This window comes from Pterocles gutturalis, unplaced genomic scaffold (genome assembly GCF_000699245.1).
Source record: "Pterocles gutturalis isolate BGI_N339 unplaced genomic scaffold, ASM69924v1 scaffold7720, whole genome shotgun sequence".
Lineage (NCBI taxonomy): Eukaryota > Metazoa > Chordata > Aves > Pterocliformes > Pteroclidae > Pterocles > Pterocles gutturalis.
Window position 1 is genome coordinate 26,990 of NW_010138136.1, and position 18,703 is coordinate 45,692.

The following is an 18,703-nucleotide window of genomic DNA, read 5'->3' on the forward strand; positions in this document are numbered from 1 at the left end:
GCATAGGAGAGTTGCCACTGCTAACGTGGCATCACTGCCACTGATGACCAGCTGCTGTATAAAAATTACTTTGCTCTTAAGGAGAAAGGGAATGTGTCTCCTCCTTTAACCATCAGTTGCAAAATCTACCATGAACAGAAGTCAAGCTTTTCTCTGCTTGGAAGAAATGTATAACAGACTCCCATAACAGGTTACCAGCTTGGAGGATGGGAATTTTTTCTAGTAAGGAATAACAAAAAAAGTGTATCCAATTATATAATCCCATTTTAGGAGAAAGGCTAATTGGACACTTACAGCTTCCTTTACTTCTGTTTCCATACACGAGCAGGAACTCTATCACTTTCAATTCCTGTGTATAACTATTTTATTGAAAAGAGCACTGGAATTTGACGAGACACGGAATAAATCAGAAATTACAAAACAGCATGAAATTCTGTTACGATGGTCCTTCTGCTGTGGTGATACTGTTATCAAGGAGGGCTGTTAAGTGAAGGAAGGTACATGCTGAAATACACAAGACATGATTTATTGAGAAAGTTTATTTAACTGGTTTACAGGTTGCACCTACCTCTTTGTTAAAAAAGCTCTTTATCAACTTAAAAAATTACCAGAGCCGAAGTATAATATACAGATTTGGAAATTTCTCAACTGATCCTCAAGTATCAGTCTCTCTTATTCCCCTCTCCTATTTGAAAACTTCCTTCTTGTCTTTAGCAGACAAAAGTGCAAATATAATACTACATACCCATTGCACTGACAGACCCTGTTTTCAACAGCATTAATGCCAAGGCTTTTCCATGCTCCAGCAAAGCAGGCACTCAGTGACATTTTAATGGTTTTGAAAAAGGAAAATACGAGGAGGTTTTACACGAGAGTTTTTGATGGAGAAAAAGACAGATATTATTGAAATAAAATTGTAGATTACTGTTTTGCTAATATATCTGACCAAAAATTTACCTTCATTCAGTACTTCTTTCCAGGTACTTTGGTACTGAACTATCTACAGTAGCACTATGACAAGTAAGTGCAGCTTCTTTCGAAGACATGGTTTATACAGGTGTATTATCAACAGAATAATGGTACAGTTCAAGTATTTTCCTTTCAAGTTACCACTGAGTTGTAACCATTTGAGAGAATTTTACTCACCCTTTAATACGTACCTCCAACCTATTTGCACATAACAGATGTCTAGAACTTACAGTGACTTGATCACAGCAAATCAGGTTTTGAATATGTGGCAATGTAAGCAAGATAACTGCTTATCTAGATAACTTTGTATCCTGCAGTGCTGAGTAAATCTGATTTATAATGGACATTCTCATTTAAATATAGACACTGCAAAATATTACAGCTCTTCATAGGTGAGGAACACTTGTTCTTAGTTTTCATAATTTTAAAGCTTGCTATTTTGCTGGAACTGAGACACCAAGGAAAGAACCTGCTCTGAGGCTTTAATTTGTTTAGTCCCCAAGTACGCTGCACTATTACTGGCTGTATCCTCTAAGAAATATCGGTAGTTTACCATCATGCCACAAGAAGCAGTAATGCCCCGAGGGCTTGTGTCCGCCATCCAGTTTATCCGCCACATCACAGAGCCATTCTGAAGATGAAAATTTGCTACTGGATTAAGAGCATAGCCACGATGTTTCTCTCCATATAAATACCAGGCACAGAGTCTCATAAGTGGTGACTGGAGCACTTTAACTAATTTTTCTGATCTCACCCACTCGTTGTTATTTAAGAGTTTCTTTAGTGTTTCAGTAGTAGAGTCTCCTGTGATTTCAGAGACTTCTTGCCTTTCTGATTCTGTAAAAAGTTCATTTCTTTCCAGTTCTTTTGTTTGTGAGGAGAGGAGACCAATAAGCCATTTTGTGAATCCCGGGATAGGTGAAAGAGTAGAAAAAGCTTTTATCTGAGGAAGTTCTTTCTGCAGACAAAAGGAGAGAAAAACAATTCATGAGTTTTGTCATGATTGACAACGAGAAGTTCGAGTGAAAGAATAGCTGATACCCTTTACCTCATGTCAAGCAAAAGACTAGGGATTCTGAGAATTAACTGATACATGTAGACAAAAAAAAATAAAATCACCCTGCCAGTAATAGGTTAGTGACTAGAAAGCACTTGGAGCATGAAGAAAATTTCAATACTGACTGAATTACAGTCCACATACACAAGCTACATAAAAGTACTTACGCAGTACTAACCATCACTGCATTCTCTTATATCATCTTATAGGCAGAAATAAACAAATACAATTGTATGCCATAAAGAAGTTATTTAGAGGAATATATTTTTTTTTAAATAAACATACAAATTTCCAAAACCTTTTAAATATATATTTTTTTTTCATATGTAACTGTCTTTTTCTAAATCAAGGGCAGTTTATTATTTCAGCCTATTGGTAAAATCCAGAGAGATACGAGTTCTAGATTTCAACAGAAAGAAGTACTTCCTGAAGTTCTGAAAGAGGTTCTTTATAAAGGCAGGCTACTTTTCATGCTGTTCCAAAACTATTAACTACCCTGATAAAAGAGCAGGATAAGAAATATATACTGGTAGTAAAAAAATTAATCACACAGTTTAATACTTGTTTTAACACAATAAAACTTCTTCTCTACTCCTACTAATTGATGAGTAAACAGTGTGAACTACGTAACCATGTAAAGCAAAACATACATAAGGAAAACTGTGTTAGTTTAGGGGCACGCCAATGTGAAGAATAGAGAAGGTTGTTAAACTCACTGTCACTTGGTACTAAAATTACATCAGTCAACCCTGCTGAAGAAGCAGAAGGGTTAGGGAACAGAGGGAAGATGGAGCTGAATCGAAACAACCACAGCATTGTTTTAATTACTGTTCATATAGGAAGCAGTGGTAAGAACCGAGACATTTATCAACACTACAGAGCATCTTAATGTCAACAGAAAATTGTCTTTAAATGACTACAAAACACATTTTTTCTACTTTGAGTATTACCCAGATAACCATTAAAAAGTCATCATCGCTCGGATGCTACCTAACACCAGCAAATGTTAATGGAACGCGTGCTGCTAGGCTGTCTGAACTGCACCTGCGCCGCTGCATCCTCAGGTACTGCTGTGCTCTGCACAACGCTGCCATCTGCGTTCTGCTTCACGAGGATGCAGGAGCCAGGGCCTGGCATACCTCTGTTACAAACTGGAGCATTAAGCCAACACCATTTCTAACAATTTGGTTAACTGGGATAATATTCAGCTGGTTATTTACAACTTCTTTTTCCTTCCTACACAGAGCTTCCCAAATAGCTTACTGCTGTTCTGTTGGCTTCCAGCACCACGATACACACAGCCGGCTCAGATCTACCACCTCTTCAGTTCTGTGACGCAAAATTGCATGAACTGGATAACCTCATTTGCTCCCCTTATCTGAAGTTCTCTGACTATTACGCAGATATGTAAGTCAAAGAATTCTTCTTTTGGGACCAGACAGAACAAGAAAGGTAGACTGAGTTATGAAGAAAAACCTCATTTCATCTCCTTAGAGACCTGGATAATGAAAAAAGGAAATTATTTTACAAAAAAACTTCTTACTGAACAAAACAACCATATTTGTAATCAGAGAGACCAGGAGATCCTGGCTGTCATATACTCAACTGCTATAGCTACCAGGATCAGATAGCACAATTCTAGTAGAGCGTTGATCTCCTGGGACTTTTCCAAGTCACCAGTCAAGGACAGGATGGTTTCTTTTTAAGGGTAATTCTGAAGTGTAAGTCTAGAAAAAGATCTGTGAAATACAAGTATCAGGTTTCATCGCATATGCATTTCATAAAAGAAAAAATATTCTTTGTAAATCTATGGAAAGAGATGTCTGTGGAAGGCAATTTCTGCTGGTATCTTAGCACCTCTTTGTACAATTTTACAGCATACGGCATTTATAAAACAAAATAAGTTTATTAGGGTTGTGCTTTTATTGCAGACCTTGGCTACAAGAAGCATGGATATAGAAAATACATTTTAATTAAAATAATGTTTCTTGGAATAGACAGTTCAGCCTTTTAAGAAAAGTTTCTCCTCTGCTTTTGAAAAACAGAGCAATGACCACAGTAAATTAAAAAAAAAATATTTGGGGGCAGTAAAAGGGCAAAAATGAGAACAGAAAAAGGCAAATCCATAGCAAAAATCTTTCCCTTCCCAACCCCATGCTTAATACTTCCCCACGGACACGAGGACTATTTATCCACAAACCAATTCAAAATAACTTTATAAAATTTGAATACAGAATCAAATGCACTCACTAAATCTTCCTTTGACCACTTTTCATCTGCCTCTTTGTAGTGTTTTTTAATCAAATAATATACCTAATCATCACATCTGGGCACTTCTCTTTAAAGTAGCAGGATCTTAGTTAGTATGGTAGAGGAGAGTTGTGCTCAGATGCCCCCTTGCCAAGTACACTTTCCTTGGTTCAACACTAGCTCCCAACAAAGACAACACACCTAGCACAAAACCACAGATCTCCTGCAAAAGGAGAAGGAAGAAAGATGGCACAGAAATTAATTTTTAAAGGCTACTGGAAATATACTTCAAGATATTTGTTGCTGGAGAAAAAGCTGACAGCTTTCAGTTTTGTCAAGATGGTGATGAGCAGCTTCACTTGCTACGTTCATTTCTCCATCAGCACACTGAAAGCTGACCAGTGGTGACGCTACTGTGACCAGCTGGAGCTGAGCTGCTGAGCCAGTCTGCAGTCAGGTTATCTGACCTTTTGCATGTCAGCTCTTATGGTGGCTAGATGAAAATCTGCCCAGAAGGGAGGGCCACAACTCCCTTCTGCAGATTCAATGACCCAGCACCTTCTGCCTGTCCACACAATAATGATGGATGACAACTCCGCAACTGTCTGGGGTGTGACAGACCTGCAAATGAACCTTAAGGTACAGAAACACAACCCTGGAATAATGAGAAGTACATTTTCACGTCAGCATCCTTAAGCAGCTCCCCCCAAAAGACACTGGATTTCCAAATGGGATTTCATTCTTCTATGTCTTCATTCCCTGTTGTTCTTTAAAGTTCATCTTTAGTCCACAGCACAGGGAACACAAGAGATAGGGATGAATTGGTAAAAGTTTTCAAATTAATGACCTATCAATGAGAAATCACAGATGTGCTGCTAGAGGGAGTACAGATGTTACTATTGTGTAGTGCGGGTGAAAAAGAAGGGGGAAAAAAAAGAGAAAAAGAAAAATGTTTATAGAGGCTATTTTCCTCTAGGTAGGGATTCAAGGAATACGGATATGTTTCTTTTTGACCTGAAGATGGGATTAAATTCCTTAAAGGTGTTCTTTTTTTTTCTAACTACATTATTCATCCTATAAAAGATAGTGCCTTTGAGAACATGTTGCTTAGGTCTCTTTCATGAATTGGTCACAGATGTTTGGGGTTAAAACCTGAGAGGGGAGGAATGAAGGTAATACTGAAATTTGAGAAGCAGAAATTTTTCTTTCAGGTAAAAGGAAAAACTGATTGGACCAAGAGAAAAGGCTGCTTGCCACAAAGCCAAGTGTGGAAGTCTTCTGCACTATCTCTACTAAGAAAGCACAGTGTTTGAAAATACTGTTTTGGTACGGCATAGTGCTAACAAAAGGGGCTTGTCACACAGGAGCTAAGCCATGCCCACTGCTTCCACAGGGTAACAAGTCCAACCTCATCTCCCAGCTTGCAAAGCTGAGAGGGTACCGATGCACCATCCACAATGACCAAAGTGAAAATGAACAATTTCTTCCCATATTTGTGTATTAATAATAACCACTGCAAAGTTCCCAATTAAGTCACTGACATTTTGCTTTCTTGTGATGTTGCCTGCTCTTTGCTTATCATTCACTTTCAGGAGTGACCTGTTCACCAAGCCCAACCCAAAATATGTATCAGCAAGTTAGTAGCTCCTTCTCTGTTAATAAATACAACAAGGGAAATCATGCATATTTTCTACTTCTTGACAGATAAGACATGGAAAAGTGACCCCACTTTGATGTTACAGTACAGGCTACTACATATCTGATAAAATGCCTGAGTTTAGAAGCTTATTTGAGGCAGACATTTCATGCAGAAAAATAAATAGATGCAGCAAAGTGTGCACATTTATGTTGTTGCTAAATTGATGCACTAGTTTCTAGGGCTATTGGTGGAGATCCATTAATGTTTATTTTCTTGTCAGAAATCCACACACCATTAAGAAACAGCTGCTCATTTTGTTTTTGGGGTAGATTTCTGGGTTTGGTTGTCTTTTAGTTTTTGTTTGGTTTTTTTTTTTTTTCAATGCAGAAGAGCACAGATTTTTCCTATTATCTATATCTCATCTGAAACTGTCTTGCACTCTGAAAGCTGTAGTTCAAGGTCACATTTTTCATCAATGAAAGCAAAGCCTGTTTTGGAAATTATGATCTCCCCAGGTCACCTAGATCAAATTAAGGTAGCAATCATCAACAGCCCAACCAGAAAAGCAAAATCTGCCACCAATTGTTAAGCGTTCTACTGAGTCACATAGTCACTATCAGTTTTCTCCCCCAAATGCCACAGGCTATAAAATTCTAAGCAGTTTTCTCAAAGGCTTCACCACAGTTATCTGTGTCTGTCATCTGCAGACTGAATTGCTATGATGTACCTTCTGCAGAGCTACAGACCATTCACAGTGGTTATAAACACATTCTGAATTAAATGTCTGTCTAATGAGAAATCTGTCTGTCTGCACATCCACCAGCACCTATCAGCTTGCTAGAAATGCATCTGCCTGCTTGTTTTCCAGCACCCAATTTGGGGTTTGTTTTTTTTTCTTACTAGTTGTCTGATATTGTTTCTGAATTCATTTCTGGGAACAATACAAGCTTAAATTTAAGAAATACAAGAGATTATTTCTGTTGTTTCCTACCTGCTTTATATATATTAACATAACCAAGAGACTACACAGAATGCGTAGGTAGCCTGTTCTCAGATTTGTACAGGGAGAACTGAGACCAAAGCGGTATCAGTGGACTAATGAATTCATCCCACTACTTGCTGAAAATACTCCAAATAGGAGATGCTCAGGTAACAATAGAACCCTGTTTACAACACCCTTTTATATGATTTGTGTAGCAAACTTTTGTCAAGCAGCTACCACAAAAAGAAAAATCTCCTATTTAGAGCAGCACACTTTCTCCCAGGATGCCCTTCGTACGCGACACAAGCTCCATCCCAAGGGTCCTATTCTGATCTCCATTATATCCCTCCCCTTTACCCAATGACATTACAATACCTGTGGTAAATGCCAAACCGTAATGTCTAGGTAGAGATTAAGGATTCAAACCGCTAACTGTGCACATAAAGAGATGAAACTGAGGACCCATTTCTGTGACTCAAATTCATACATCCTCCAGCTGCTTAAATTAGTGGAAGAGTCAAAAGCAGGGGCCATTAACTTCTATGCAGTGCCTCAAACTAACAGCGTTTGTAATCTTCACCAGAGCCTCTACTGCTGCAGTTTTCCTAATGGTCCTAATAAAACCCCACTTGCAAGGAATACTTCCATGAGGGAATGTGTACTTGACATTCTTTGAAGGTGAGAAGTGCTACCCTACACTTGCTCATGTTCAGCAGTGTATGTGACCAGTTCAGGTGAATTAGCAAGAAGATTTCTATAAAAATTAAGCTCTATCTTAATTGTCCATTAATGAGTTAAGGAATCCGGTACTGACTGAATTTATAGACATAACTTTATAGTGCTACTTGATAGATCAATGTTGCAGTACAGTTTTAAAAAATCTTGCCAAATAAAAGCTTCAATGGCGGGAAAAAAGAGTGGCTATTAGCATACTTCTAACTTAGTGCATGTCTTTTTCTGATCTAATGATATACATTCATCACAGGTCCAATTTGGAGTTTTCCTTATGAAGAATGACAGCTGAGAATTTAGTTTTGTGGTTACAAAGGCACTTCCAAGTAGAAGTGTCAGAGCAGGTTAAGTTAAGGCAAGGTCAGATAAATTATTTTTACCAGAGGATAAAAGAGTTTTAAGAGTTTGCAGTGCCTTGGGAAAATATGAATCAAATAACATTCTCCAGATCAAACAGATGCCCACAAGTGGGCAAACAAATGGTGAGTTAAAAAAGTGTATTAGCCATCAATGATTCAAATGTAATGAAAAACAAAATCCTCAACCCCTCCAAATGGTCTCCTCTTCCCAAAGCATCCTATTAACAGTTAAATTAAAGAGAGTCTCAACTTATGTAACCTGGACTACTTGGTGATTTAGCAGCACTTTAAATAAAGATTGTTTATTGCAAAGCCATGCGAAGGTTATATAAAAAAATCCTCTTCCTGTCAGACACCTCAACTATCTATTTCTACAAAGGCTGCTGGAAGCTTGCTTAATGAGATGTAATTTTTGACCCAAGATTTATTTGCTGAGGCTATAGTTTCAGCTGCTGTCACCAAGTCAACTCAGCACTACCGCTGTACCATTTGTCCCTTTTAAATAAGTGACTATAATGCTGCTCCAAAAAATTACGTCCAACCTGCACACAGACAACCTTGGAAAGTCCTTTGCTTATACCTGACCAGAGAGAAAGAGAGCACATGTGTGCAATTAATGCACTGAAGTAGGACTTGGAGAATTTTGGGAGACAGGTAAGACAGGCTGCCAAGAGTATAACTCACCATATGCCCTGCCTTTGCCCTGAACGGTCTAATTTTGTAGAAATTTCACAGTGGAAGTATTTTGAAGCTGAAATACACAGGGTTTCTCTCCACCGAAAGGTGAAGTCCACTGAGATGGGAGTCACAACACTTCCAAAAAAAGCTGAATGACTAGTGCATCAAATAATTCTGGTAACAGTGTGATGATGTAGGGTCACTTCACAGATGTAAAATAAGTTATTCAAGGTTGAGGCAATAATTTTGTGATTAGAATGTATTTACAGGCATCTCAGCCAAAGTGTTTCCTATTCATCATGTGTTTGATGAACACTGAAGAAAGGCTGGATTTTACAACATTGAAGTGAACTTTGCCGTAAGTATAAATAAGAAACACTTTATTCTATTGGACACATCAAATTTTGGAACTTGCACATAGGTTATCCAAGTATGGTACGTCTATCTTCCTTTATAACTCACTCGTAACTTTTCTAGTGTTGTAAGCCATTTAGTGATGGACAAACACATTGTCAATTAGGTTATTTTATGAGAGCAACTCGATTATGCAGAAATTATTTTTCAGATGTGAAAACAGATAACTGCATGAATTTATTCCACTCTGCCCTCAGTCAAGATCAGACAGATGGCACAGCTTAATTATACCTGGACTACTGCACTTTAGACAATTAATCTAAAAGCCATTCCAAAAGCAAAAAGCAACAAAATTCAGCCAAAATATCCATTAAAAATAAAATAAAATAATAAACTTCAGGGCAGCCAGCTATGATTCAGTAGTTGACTAATCAATAATTTTGTAGTAGTAGAAATCTGGTGCATCCAATTTTAAGTTATTTTTGTAAGTAGAACTGAAGTTCCAAATCTCAGACAATTTTCTAGACATCATTACTAATCCAGATGTTGGAACAATGAACATAAACACAAGTAGTGATCATTACTTTTAAGTGGTAGCTTTGTCAATAACTTAAGTAGTAAAGACTACTAAATAAAATAATGTCCTCAACACAGAAATCTGACTGTCTCTTTCACACCATTTGTATATAAATTAATGAATTTTCATTCCTTTCTCCAGTTACTCGGAAGAAGGTTCTACAAGAAGAAGTCCTAAAACGGTTAACAATAACCCCACAGTATACAATGATATGATACAAATTCATAGAACTGACCTGCATAAAGTAATTGATTACGGTGACTTTCAAATGTTAAAGACATCTTCTCTACTATATTGCAAGAAATGCCTGGGCAGAGAAATATCTCTTTTTTTTTTTTTTTTTTTTAAATAGACATAATCAAGGCAAGCATGCAAACTGTATACAGAACCAGTGTCAATATAACAAACAAGAAAACAAAGCAATTAACGTACAGGAAGTATTTGTGTCACTGGAGCAGCTGGGAGATTTTGAAAAAGCAACAGTCTGGTACCCTGAAGAGCTAAAATGTTGATCAGGGCCCTGGAAGGGAGCCTGTTAGCTGGTTCCGCCCACTCAACCAGGAGACAGTAGTGACTCATATACACTACATTGCAAAATACAGCTATTATGAAAGCTACCTTCAACAGAAATGTACTCATTTGACTTTTAAGCAACCTATGCACATGGTTATTAAGCAAACACAAGCCATCCATGCAGTACATGTCAACTAGGTAACAGTATCTACATCGGGCAAACATCAAACAACATCAGAAAATGTTCTTCCAGCTCCTGACACACCTTCAAAGCTGATCTGGTAAGAATCTACAACTGTAGGGGAAGACACAGTAGCTCCTTGCCTTGAGCAACAACACAAATGGAAACTAAACCAGCAATGAAAGGGGAGAACCTTGGCCAAACAGCATCTTCAGTACACCCTGCCACACTTACCTGAAGCTCTTTTACAACTCGTTTGATGAGGTAAGTCCCAAGATCCACACCTTGCAGTCCCTGCTGGGTCAAACTGATTGAGTAGAAAATTGCTGTTGTAATTTCAGCTGTATCTTCTGTTTCTAAAGGTGGCACTTCTTTCACTATGGCCTGGGAAAATAATAATTTAAAAAAAAGTTAGCAGTAGTTATTATCATCGTTATGGGAGAGGGGGCCTTTCTTATTAACTTTCAAATGTGTTAACACTTTTCCCCATTGTTTTCTTCATTATCGTCTCTGAGAAACAACAAAAATCTAATCAAAAAGTAGAAAGAAGAGCTGCTTATCCAGGAAATAATTGTAATGTGGTTTAAAATTTTCAGAAGTAATCATAACCGCTTTGATGATTTAATCTCATTTGCTGTCTTTTCTTACAGGTTTCTTATCTTTTCTTATTCTTCTTGCACTTGAGCAAACCCCCAAAATTTCAACTTACATAATACAGGAGATATACAGAATACCCCTGTAATTTTTAAGTGCCAGTTCTCCCATCCCTTAAAAAAATGAAACAAAACCAAACATTCCCAAATTATAAGGAATTACAGATTTTAAAAGAAGTACATTGCAATTTGAGCACTTTGTTGCATACTAAATGCATCAGTGACTGTACCTGGATGCTGCTGGAGATATCACTGGTTAGTGCAACATGCAAGACTATCAGTGGTTCTCCTGGGATTGCACAGTGAGAAAAAAAGTAGCATCTTCTATATGACCCAACTCGACGCTTCATATCAACCCAGTTTCTAACAGGATGCACAGCTTCAGAACTCAATGAGAAAAAAAAACAAATAAAAGTAAAATTATATATTTTTTTTTCAATTAAAAATAGGGGTCAGCTGCCAACCTGAGAATCTCAGTACTTTTCCCATTGATATCAGTGACAAAACTCTCCAATCAAGGAGAATCAAACTGTAAGTGAAAAAAGTAAAATTCAACAGCAAACTGTGACAAAGTAGATTGTAAAGGTGTACTGCATACCCGCTCTCTCTAGTTTTCTTTAGGATATGCTTATTACGTACCTGAGATTTCACTTGCACTTCGAAGAGTAACTGAGAAGGTTGGGAGAAAAGACAGCAGTCTCAAAATGCAGTATGGGAGCTAAAGGATCAAATTATGGGACAAACGATCCTTTTCACCATTTACTTAATTCAGTTTTTAAAGCATGCTCTTTAGTGTGTTAAATGCAACTATTCCTTAATTACACTTTGCCTATGGTTCACTACTGAAAAGCAGTATCTTGAAAATAGTGGATCTGTGCAGTCACAAGGATTTCATTACCTTTGCACCAATAAGTGTTAGCAAATTTTAGCACTTACTCACTAATTTTCTGGAGTACTTCACAAGGTGATTGCCAAGTGACCCGTTCCAAGTTTAGGAATCCTGTCGAGAACCACTCTGACAGCATGTTCTTCAGAACACCATTCATTTCCTGCAAACAGAAGAAAGATGAACTTATCTGCTTAATAAACTACGTACAACCTAAGAACATGAGTAAAGACAACCTTGATTATTTCAAACTACAACACTAGGAAGTTCAAGAAAACTAATGCATCTGTTTGAGAAGATTAACCACGTAATAGTTCTGCTTTCCTCATACAGGACTAAACCAATGAAAATGTTTAGACACTGTCCGTAGTAACAGGACAGTCAAGAACTTTCCAGCTTCTCTGCTGTGCCAGTGTCTGCAGGGGCAGGAGAAGCTGGGAGGGAGCACAGCCCCAGTTCCTAGCCTAGGATTTGACCTTAGGTTTAGGATTGAGACCCCAACTGGCCAGTAGTCTATTCCATATCATGCATGGCATGCCCAGTATACAGGTGAGGGTCTGTCTGGAAGTTCACTCTCTCCCTCTGGTTTGCCCCTCTCTTGGCATTGTCTCGCTCTCTCAGTTGGCTCTTGGTCTCCTGGATGCTCAGGCTCTTATCTTTTCAAGGGCTGTGGTTTCGGGAGTCTTTCTGCTCTGGGATCATTAGCCAGGAATGGGCTGAGCCTTGGTCATTGGGGGGTGAGCAGTTTCACGGTGTATCAGTCATTTGTTTATTTGTATATAGTAATATTATTATCACCATTATTATTTTCAATTTTATCATAGTTTAGTTATTAAATAGTTCTTAACTCAACCCCTGAATCTCTTTTCCCTTTACCCCTTTAATTCTCTCCCCCATCCCCAGGAGGGCGGATGGTAAGCAAGCGGCTGCGTGGTGTTCGCTGATCGCTGGGTTCAAAACCACAACAGCTAGTTTAAAAAAAAGTTGTTAAATGAACACGAAACTGAAATAATACAAACAAAATGCACCTTAAGTACATTTATAGGGTAAGCACTCCCCACTGGAAAACCATGGAAGCCACATAATGCATGACACCTCTGAATAAAACATACATGTGCAACTATCTGCAACAAGCACCACTGAAGAACTGAGAGAAATGAAGGATCACACTAAACGAAATCCACCTGAGGAAGCGATGGTCTTCACAATTTTCCACTGATGCTTTGATGAAAATGTTCCTGCCTTCTCTGTCTCACGGGAACACTATCCTACACACCAGCAGCTGGGGGAGGGGAAAGTAATGTAACAGATGACAGCAAAAAGGACCAGATTTGCTACGTCAAAACTTAGCAATTAGAACAGTTAAGAGGGACATACACGGTATACCTCCCCCTGCCTAATAAGTGGATCTATGTGATTTAGGGGGCTTATGGGACACGTGTGTTAAATGTATGCTGCCTTACTACCTCAAAAGAGCAGACTATTTATGTAACGTGACATTACTGTCAAAAATACATAATTACTGTTGGCTCGGGGCACTTCAACACTTGATGCACTCTGATAATACATCACTCGACTGCATTTAGAGTAGCTGGAATCTATACTGACAAAACTGTTTTTGCTGATGCTTCTGGGCTAGAAGATTCAAGAGAAAGCAGCAGGTAAAACAAGCTGTACCAAAAAGAGCCCAGATTTATCTGCGTAACAGCATCTACAAAAAGGGGCTCTTTCTGGCACAGATCAATCATGCAGGAATTGTAATTCCTGGGCAGTAGAACTGAGCAGGTACTGGCCTGCAACCTCAACAAGGCTTGCATCAGCAAGTTTTATTGGGAAAAGTTGAATTTTAGTTCAAGTACTCTCTCGTACACAGATTTGTTTGTCTTCTTTTTCTTTTAATACATTTTTCCTCCTGAACTAAACAAGTATGTTTGGATTGTTTTGTTTATTCTAGCTTTAAAGTACTTCCCTTGTGAATCCTTGTTTCTGCACAACTCTGAAGTTTTTAGAAAATAACCATAAATTATTTTGGTCAAAATACCCCTTGGTGTAGTGAAAGTCTCCAGGTATTTCAGGATTATTTGTTTTATTTGCTTTTGTACGGACACACTGTAAACCAGAGAAATAAGCTAGAGTAGTCAGATCTGGGGTCAAACAAACAGATTCCTATGGCTCTCTTGTCATCCATCTGCTTTTCGGAACACCACTTCAAGCTGCAGTCTAGCAGCTAGGAGGGAAAACTGCTGATGGCTGCACTCCTGCTAGTCATTATTTTGAACACACTGCTCTGCATCTCCTGGCAGTAAGGCAGCTCAGATGGCAACGAGTGACTTGGGAGAAAGCCAGTTATACAACATGGAAACTAGTAAAAGTGGAAAACACAGGAATCATGCATTTTGCTTCTTTGAAGCACCTACAGATTTAGCAATCATGGTCCATACGATGGGACGTGATGATGCTCAACTGAACTGGAGGCTGCTCTTCAAGATGCAGACAGCATTATAGAGCTACTCTAGGTCCAAGATACAGCTGTACAAAAGCAATGCAACTGTAACCGAAGAAGAAAGTGAAGCAGATGTGATCTCAGTAATGATTCTGGAAGAAGGGAATATTGTTTATGGGGAATCACAACTTAATTCATATAATCTGCCAGATGAAAATAATAATGCTTTATAAAACACCAGGGCAGCACACAGGCCAAAGAATTAGAATGGTTCCAGTTGAAAGGGACCTACAACAATCACCTAGTCCAACTGCAATTGTGGATGGTGGAGGAAGACACAAACCACTTCATACCGTCCCAAACTGTGTTTAATTCAACTCACCCAAGCAAAATTCTGAGTTCTGTTTAATATCACAGTATACGCTAAGTTTCTGAAAGGCTTGACACCAGCAATGACACTCTCAAGTTAGGTTCTCTTATTTTGTAAATTTAGTGGTATGTAAATTCTTATTTTTGTTTCAGAGGCCTTTCTAGTCATAAAATTACATCTCCAACATTTCATTAAAAAGAAAAAAAGCACACATTTATTACTCAGCATCCCAAGTTTATATCTGAGCAACAAGACATAGATTAGTATTTAAAATTACCATCTACACTTCAGTTTCTATTAGCCGAGTATAATAAATTGCGATTATTTTTTTCATTACATCTTCTTGCTACAAGACAGCAAATTTTAATCTTCACATCAGGTCCCTATTTATTGGGCAACAAATGGGAAAACTTATTTTTTTTTATTAAGACAAACTGCCTCTCTGATGAGTGAACTATTTCAATTTCCCTCTCAAGCTACCGAAAAATAAAAAAAATTCTTATGCAGACATTTACAGATAAACATAACATGAAAAAGTAATAACTAACACATCAAACAGATGGCTTGGTTATTGTCAGCTGCTGGTTAAATATCTGACAGGGCTACAAGAGAATTATTCTGCCAACCCCACAAGAGTCACATTTCTCCATGGCTTTGGAATGTTTGAAGTTTTTAACCTGAGATGCTTCATTTGGGCATACTGACTTTTGGACCTACTCTGATATTACCAAGAGTCTCTGTTGTTTGTTTTTTTTTTTACTAATCAGCTTCAAAATATACATACAGAAAATTAAAAAACATACCTATCAGCAAAACTGGATTCAGTAGTGTGGCACAAATAGAAGGGGACTGTTTTTCTGCTTTTTTATTGCTAATAGTGATTAATGCAGTGGTAACGGTGGTGCTGAAAACTGCCCTGGCTCTTGTGTTTTATATTGTATGATGTCTTATTCTTAAAAAAAAAAAAAATCCTTATTTTCCCCCTCATTTTTTCTCATTTAGAAAATTAGTAAAGTGTGCACAAGCACCTTCAAGTGACATAATCACCTGTTTATGTTATTCTACTGAACAAACACAAAACAGAAATGCTTCATTAACCAACATCTAACAGTCCAAGCTGCTTCTGTGCCGGTATGTTTTGAGGAAACTATTGGCCAATACTGTTTTTTTAAAAATTGTTGTCTTAACATTATCCATGAAGCTTATGATAGTAACAATTGATTCATATATTTAATAGAAAGAAAACCCACCTCTAGGACAGATTATGAAGAAAAATTTCTCTTCACCATATGTCCTATATACATTTTTGGTGGACTCTTTGGAAAATAAGGCTGTATAGCTTCAAAAATACAGTTTACCGCCAAATTTTTGTAATCTGATTATAAAGAAATTTGTGTCAAGAGTATTCATCATCTTTGACACAACCACAGAAATACATTTACTATGTCATAACAACTTGTCACTGAGGTTACTTATTTTTCTGTCCCGCTCTAGGGGATGATTCTGCTTTCCAATAACTAACTTAAATATAAACTAAACATTATTTGTAGCATACTCCCTCTCTTTGCACAATCTGTTATTTTAAGTATTTCCAATGCGTTGTTCAGGGTTTACGTTCAACATCTCTGGAATTCTTCCAGTAAGGTAGCTACCATTTCTCTCTATTTCTTAGAAGTCAACTTTTTCAACCCAATTTGCCTTACATTGGATCCTGACAGCTAGGGCACTGTGACTTTTGATTTAATGGACACTGCTAAAACAGTTCTGTGACTTCAGTGCTCAAACCTTTCACAAGTCTAACAATAAGACACATTTTGGAGAGCGGTGCAGCTAGGCACACGTCACGCAGTACATAAAATCAGAGTAAGTTAGGCACTCGCATTTCTTCATTTCCTTTAAACATCAATACAACTTAAGAGGCGATTTATGAAAGGCAGCTGAGGGCATTATGAAGATGTGTATACCAGGGAGTAACTGAAGACAATACTGCACCAGTCTGCAGTGCATCATCTATTTTGTTAATGATTCAGGAACAGTGAAATCAACGGAGAAACAATCATCAGGTAATCTGCATCTTCTTTTTTTAAATAATAACTTAAGAAATTCAGGCAGACAAGAATTCATCATAGGTGATAGGGAATCCTGATACGTTAACATGCATCCCAAGTTCCAGAGCTTTTCTATACCTTTTTTCATGTCTTTTCTGCAGTTAGGGAAACCAGCAAAGAACCACTCTGAAATAATTCACTACAAGATATATGTTGTATCACTAGAACAGTTCTCTATTCAAGATTCAAATTCTTTACTAAAAAGAAAAAAAACTCTACCAACCCCTCCACGCCACCCTAAATCTGTCGCCTGAATATTCTGCTATATAGTTTTCTCTGTTCTTGACATTTAGCCTCCGAACAGGTAATACAGTAGCTCACACCTATGGCTGGAGGGATCAAATTAAACACGTGCCCTCACACCATTTCCTCGCAAGCCACTTGCACCAGCTAGTAATCAGCTCCATTGCAGAGAGTGTCAAGACGTCCTGAGGGTTGGGTGCTCATAGCTATTCTGAAGCTTACTTGCAAGAGAAGCAAATAGATTTCAAAGGCCAAGCAAGACACTTATTTCAGAAGCAAGACATAACACCTTTCCAGAGGAGTTAGCAAGAACACTGGAACAGCACAGAGTTCTAAGTCTTGGTTTCTGTGGAAAACAGATGAGAATAACCTAAATAAAACTCCAAACTAAAAAGAAACAGTATTCAGAGTAAATTCTTACAACCAATGCAAACCAATTCTAGCTTAATCTTTCCTGGCTTATGTGCTATTTATCACCAACTCTCATTCTTAGAATATATCACATTTGAAAAATAAAACTGATGAACAAGTTCAAAAAAGACTACAAGAACAGATATGCAGAACTACGCCCAGTCATACAATGAACCCAAACATTTCAAAAAAATCTTTTGAGAAGACATAACAGAATGTTTGACAGGTCTTTTATGGAAGCTTTAGTCTTACAGACAATAATTTCCTACTTTCAATTGGGTTTAGTATGTTTCTGAACATACTGTATTATTTGATGTATGTACATTCAGCTGTTTAGGACACTTTATCCTGATAATTTTGCAAATTCAGTCTGGTTTTACCTAAGATGATCCACATGGATGTGGAATCTTGCCAAGGCTGTTGCTACTTCTGTTACGTGATGACCGTGGTTAATTGACAGCACTGCCATCAAAAACATCCTTTTCTTGTCAAACTTAATTTGGATCTGAATATTGACATACAAGTTATGCTCAGTGCATCTGACCAACTTGCTGTCTTTCTTCATCGCCTTCTGGGAAGTCGTGTCACCTCCTGCCACTGTCATCTGCTACATCATTCCTTCCTCCACACCCACGTCACCTCGCTGACCACGTAACCACTGCCAATGTTCCTCCTCAACTATTTTCCACATCCTACAGAACTACGTCATGACAACTCCTTCCTCCTGTTGACATTCTTCATCATTAGCACGACACGGCTGCTATGTCACTTGTGGCCCTATATCGCACTCAAGAGTCACGCTACTCCATGTCACCCCTGCAGTGAGTTCCTGACAAGCCTGGCAGCCAGCAAAGCCACCTCCCACTGCTGCCATGTCCTGTGGGAAGGGGCCTCACTGGTGTCCCACCATGGAGGCCCTAACAGTCCGTCAGGCCCACGGGATGCTCTCCAGCCCAACGCGGAGGCTCCACAAGCAGCACCACGAACAAGAAGGCCCAAACCACATCCCCCAGAGCCAGCCACCCCCAGCCCAGCCCTCACCTTGACATGAGGCCCGTCCACCGCCTTGCTCGCCAGCCCCTCCACCAGGTCGCCCCTCAGCTCCACCAGGAAGCGCAGCCCGCCCTCCAGGCGGCCCAGGTGCTGGAACAGGCCCCGGTACTGCGGGTTGAGATAGTAACGGAGCCGGTCCTCGGCCTGCAGCAGGGCCCCCAGCTCCCTCTGCTGCTCCCGGGCCTGCAGCACCTTGGCGCTGAACTCCGCCACCCGCCCGTGGTCTACGCCGAAGTCGCGGGCCA

At 38.7% G+C, this 18,703-nt stretch overlaps 1 protein-coding gene across 1 annotated transcript; it reads right to left on the reverse strand.

Annotated features, from left to right (window-relative positions):
* Positions 1 to 1,236: 1,236 nt before the first annotated feature.
* On the reverse strand, positions 1,237 to 18,698 carry MLYCD (malonyl-CoA decarboxylase; the record flags this gene model as incomplete). Its single annotated transcript, XM_010082855.1, has 5 exons — positions 1,237 to 1,927; positions 10,526 to 10,675; positions 11,175 to 11,331; positions 11,881 to 11,993; positions 18,447 to 18,698. Coding segments are annotated over 5 exons (1,206 nt in total), but the record flags the coding sequence as incomplete, so codon positions are not given.
* Positions 18,699 to 18,703: the final 5 nt, after the last annotated feature.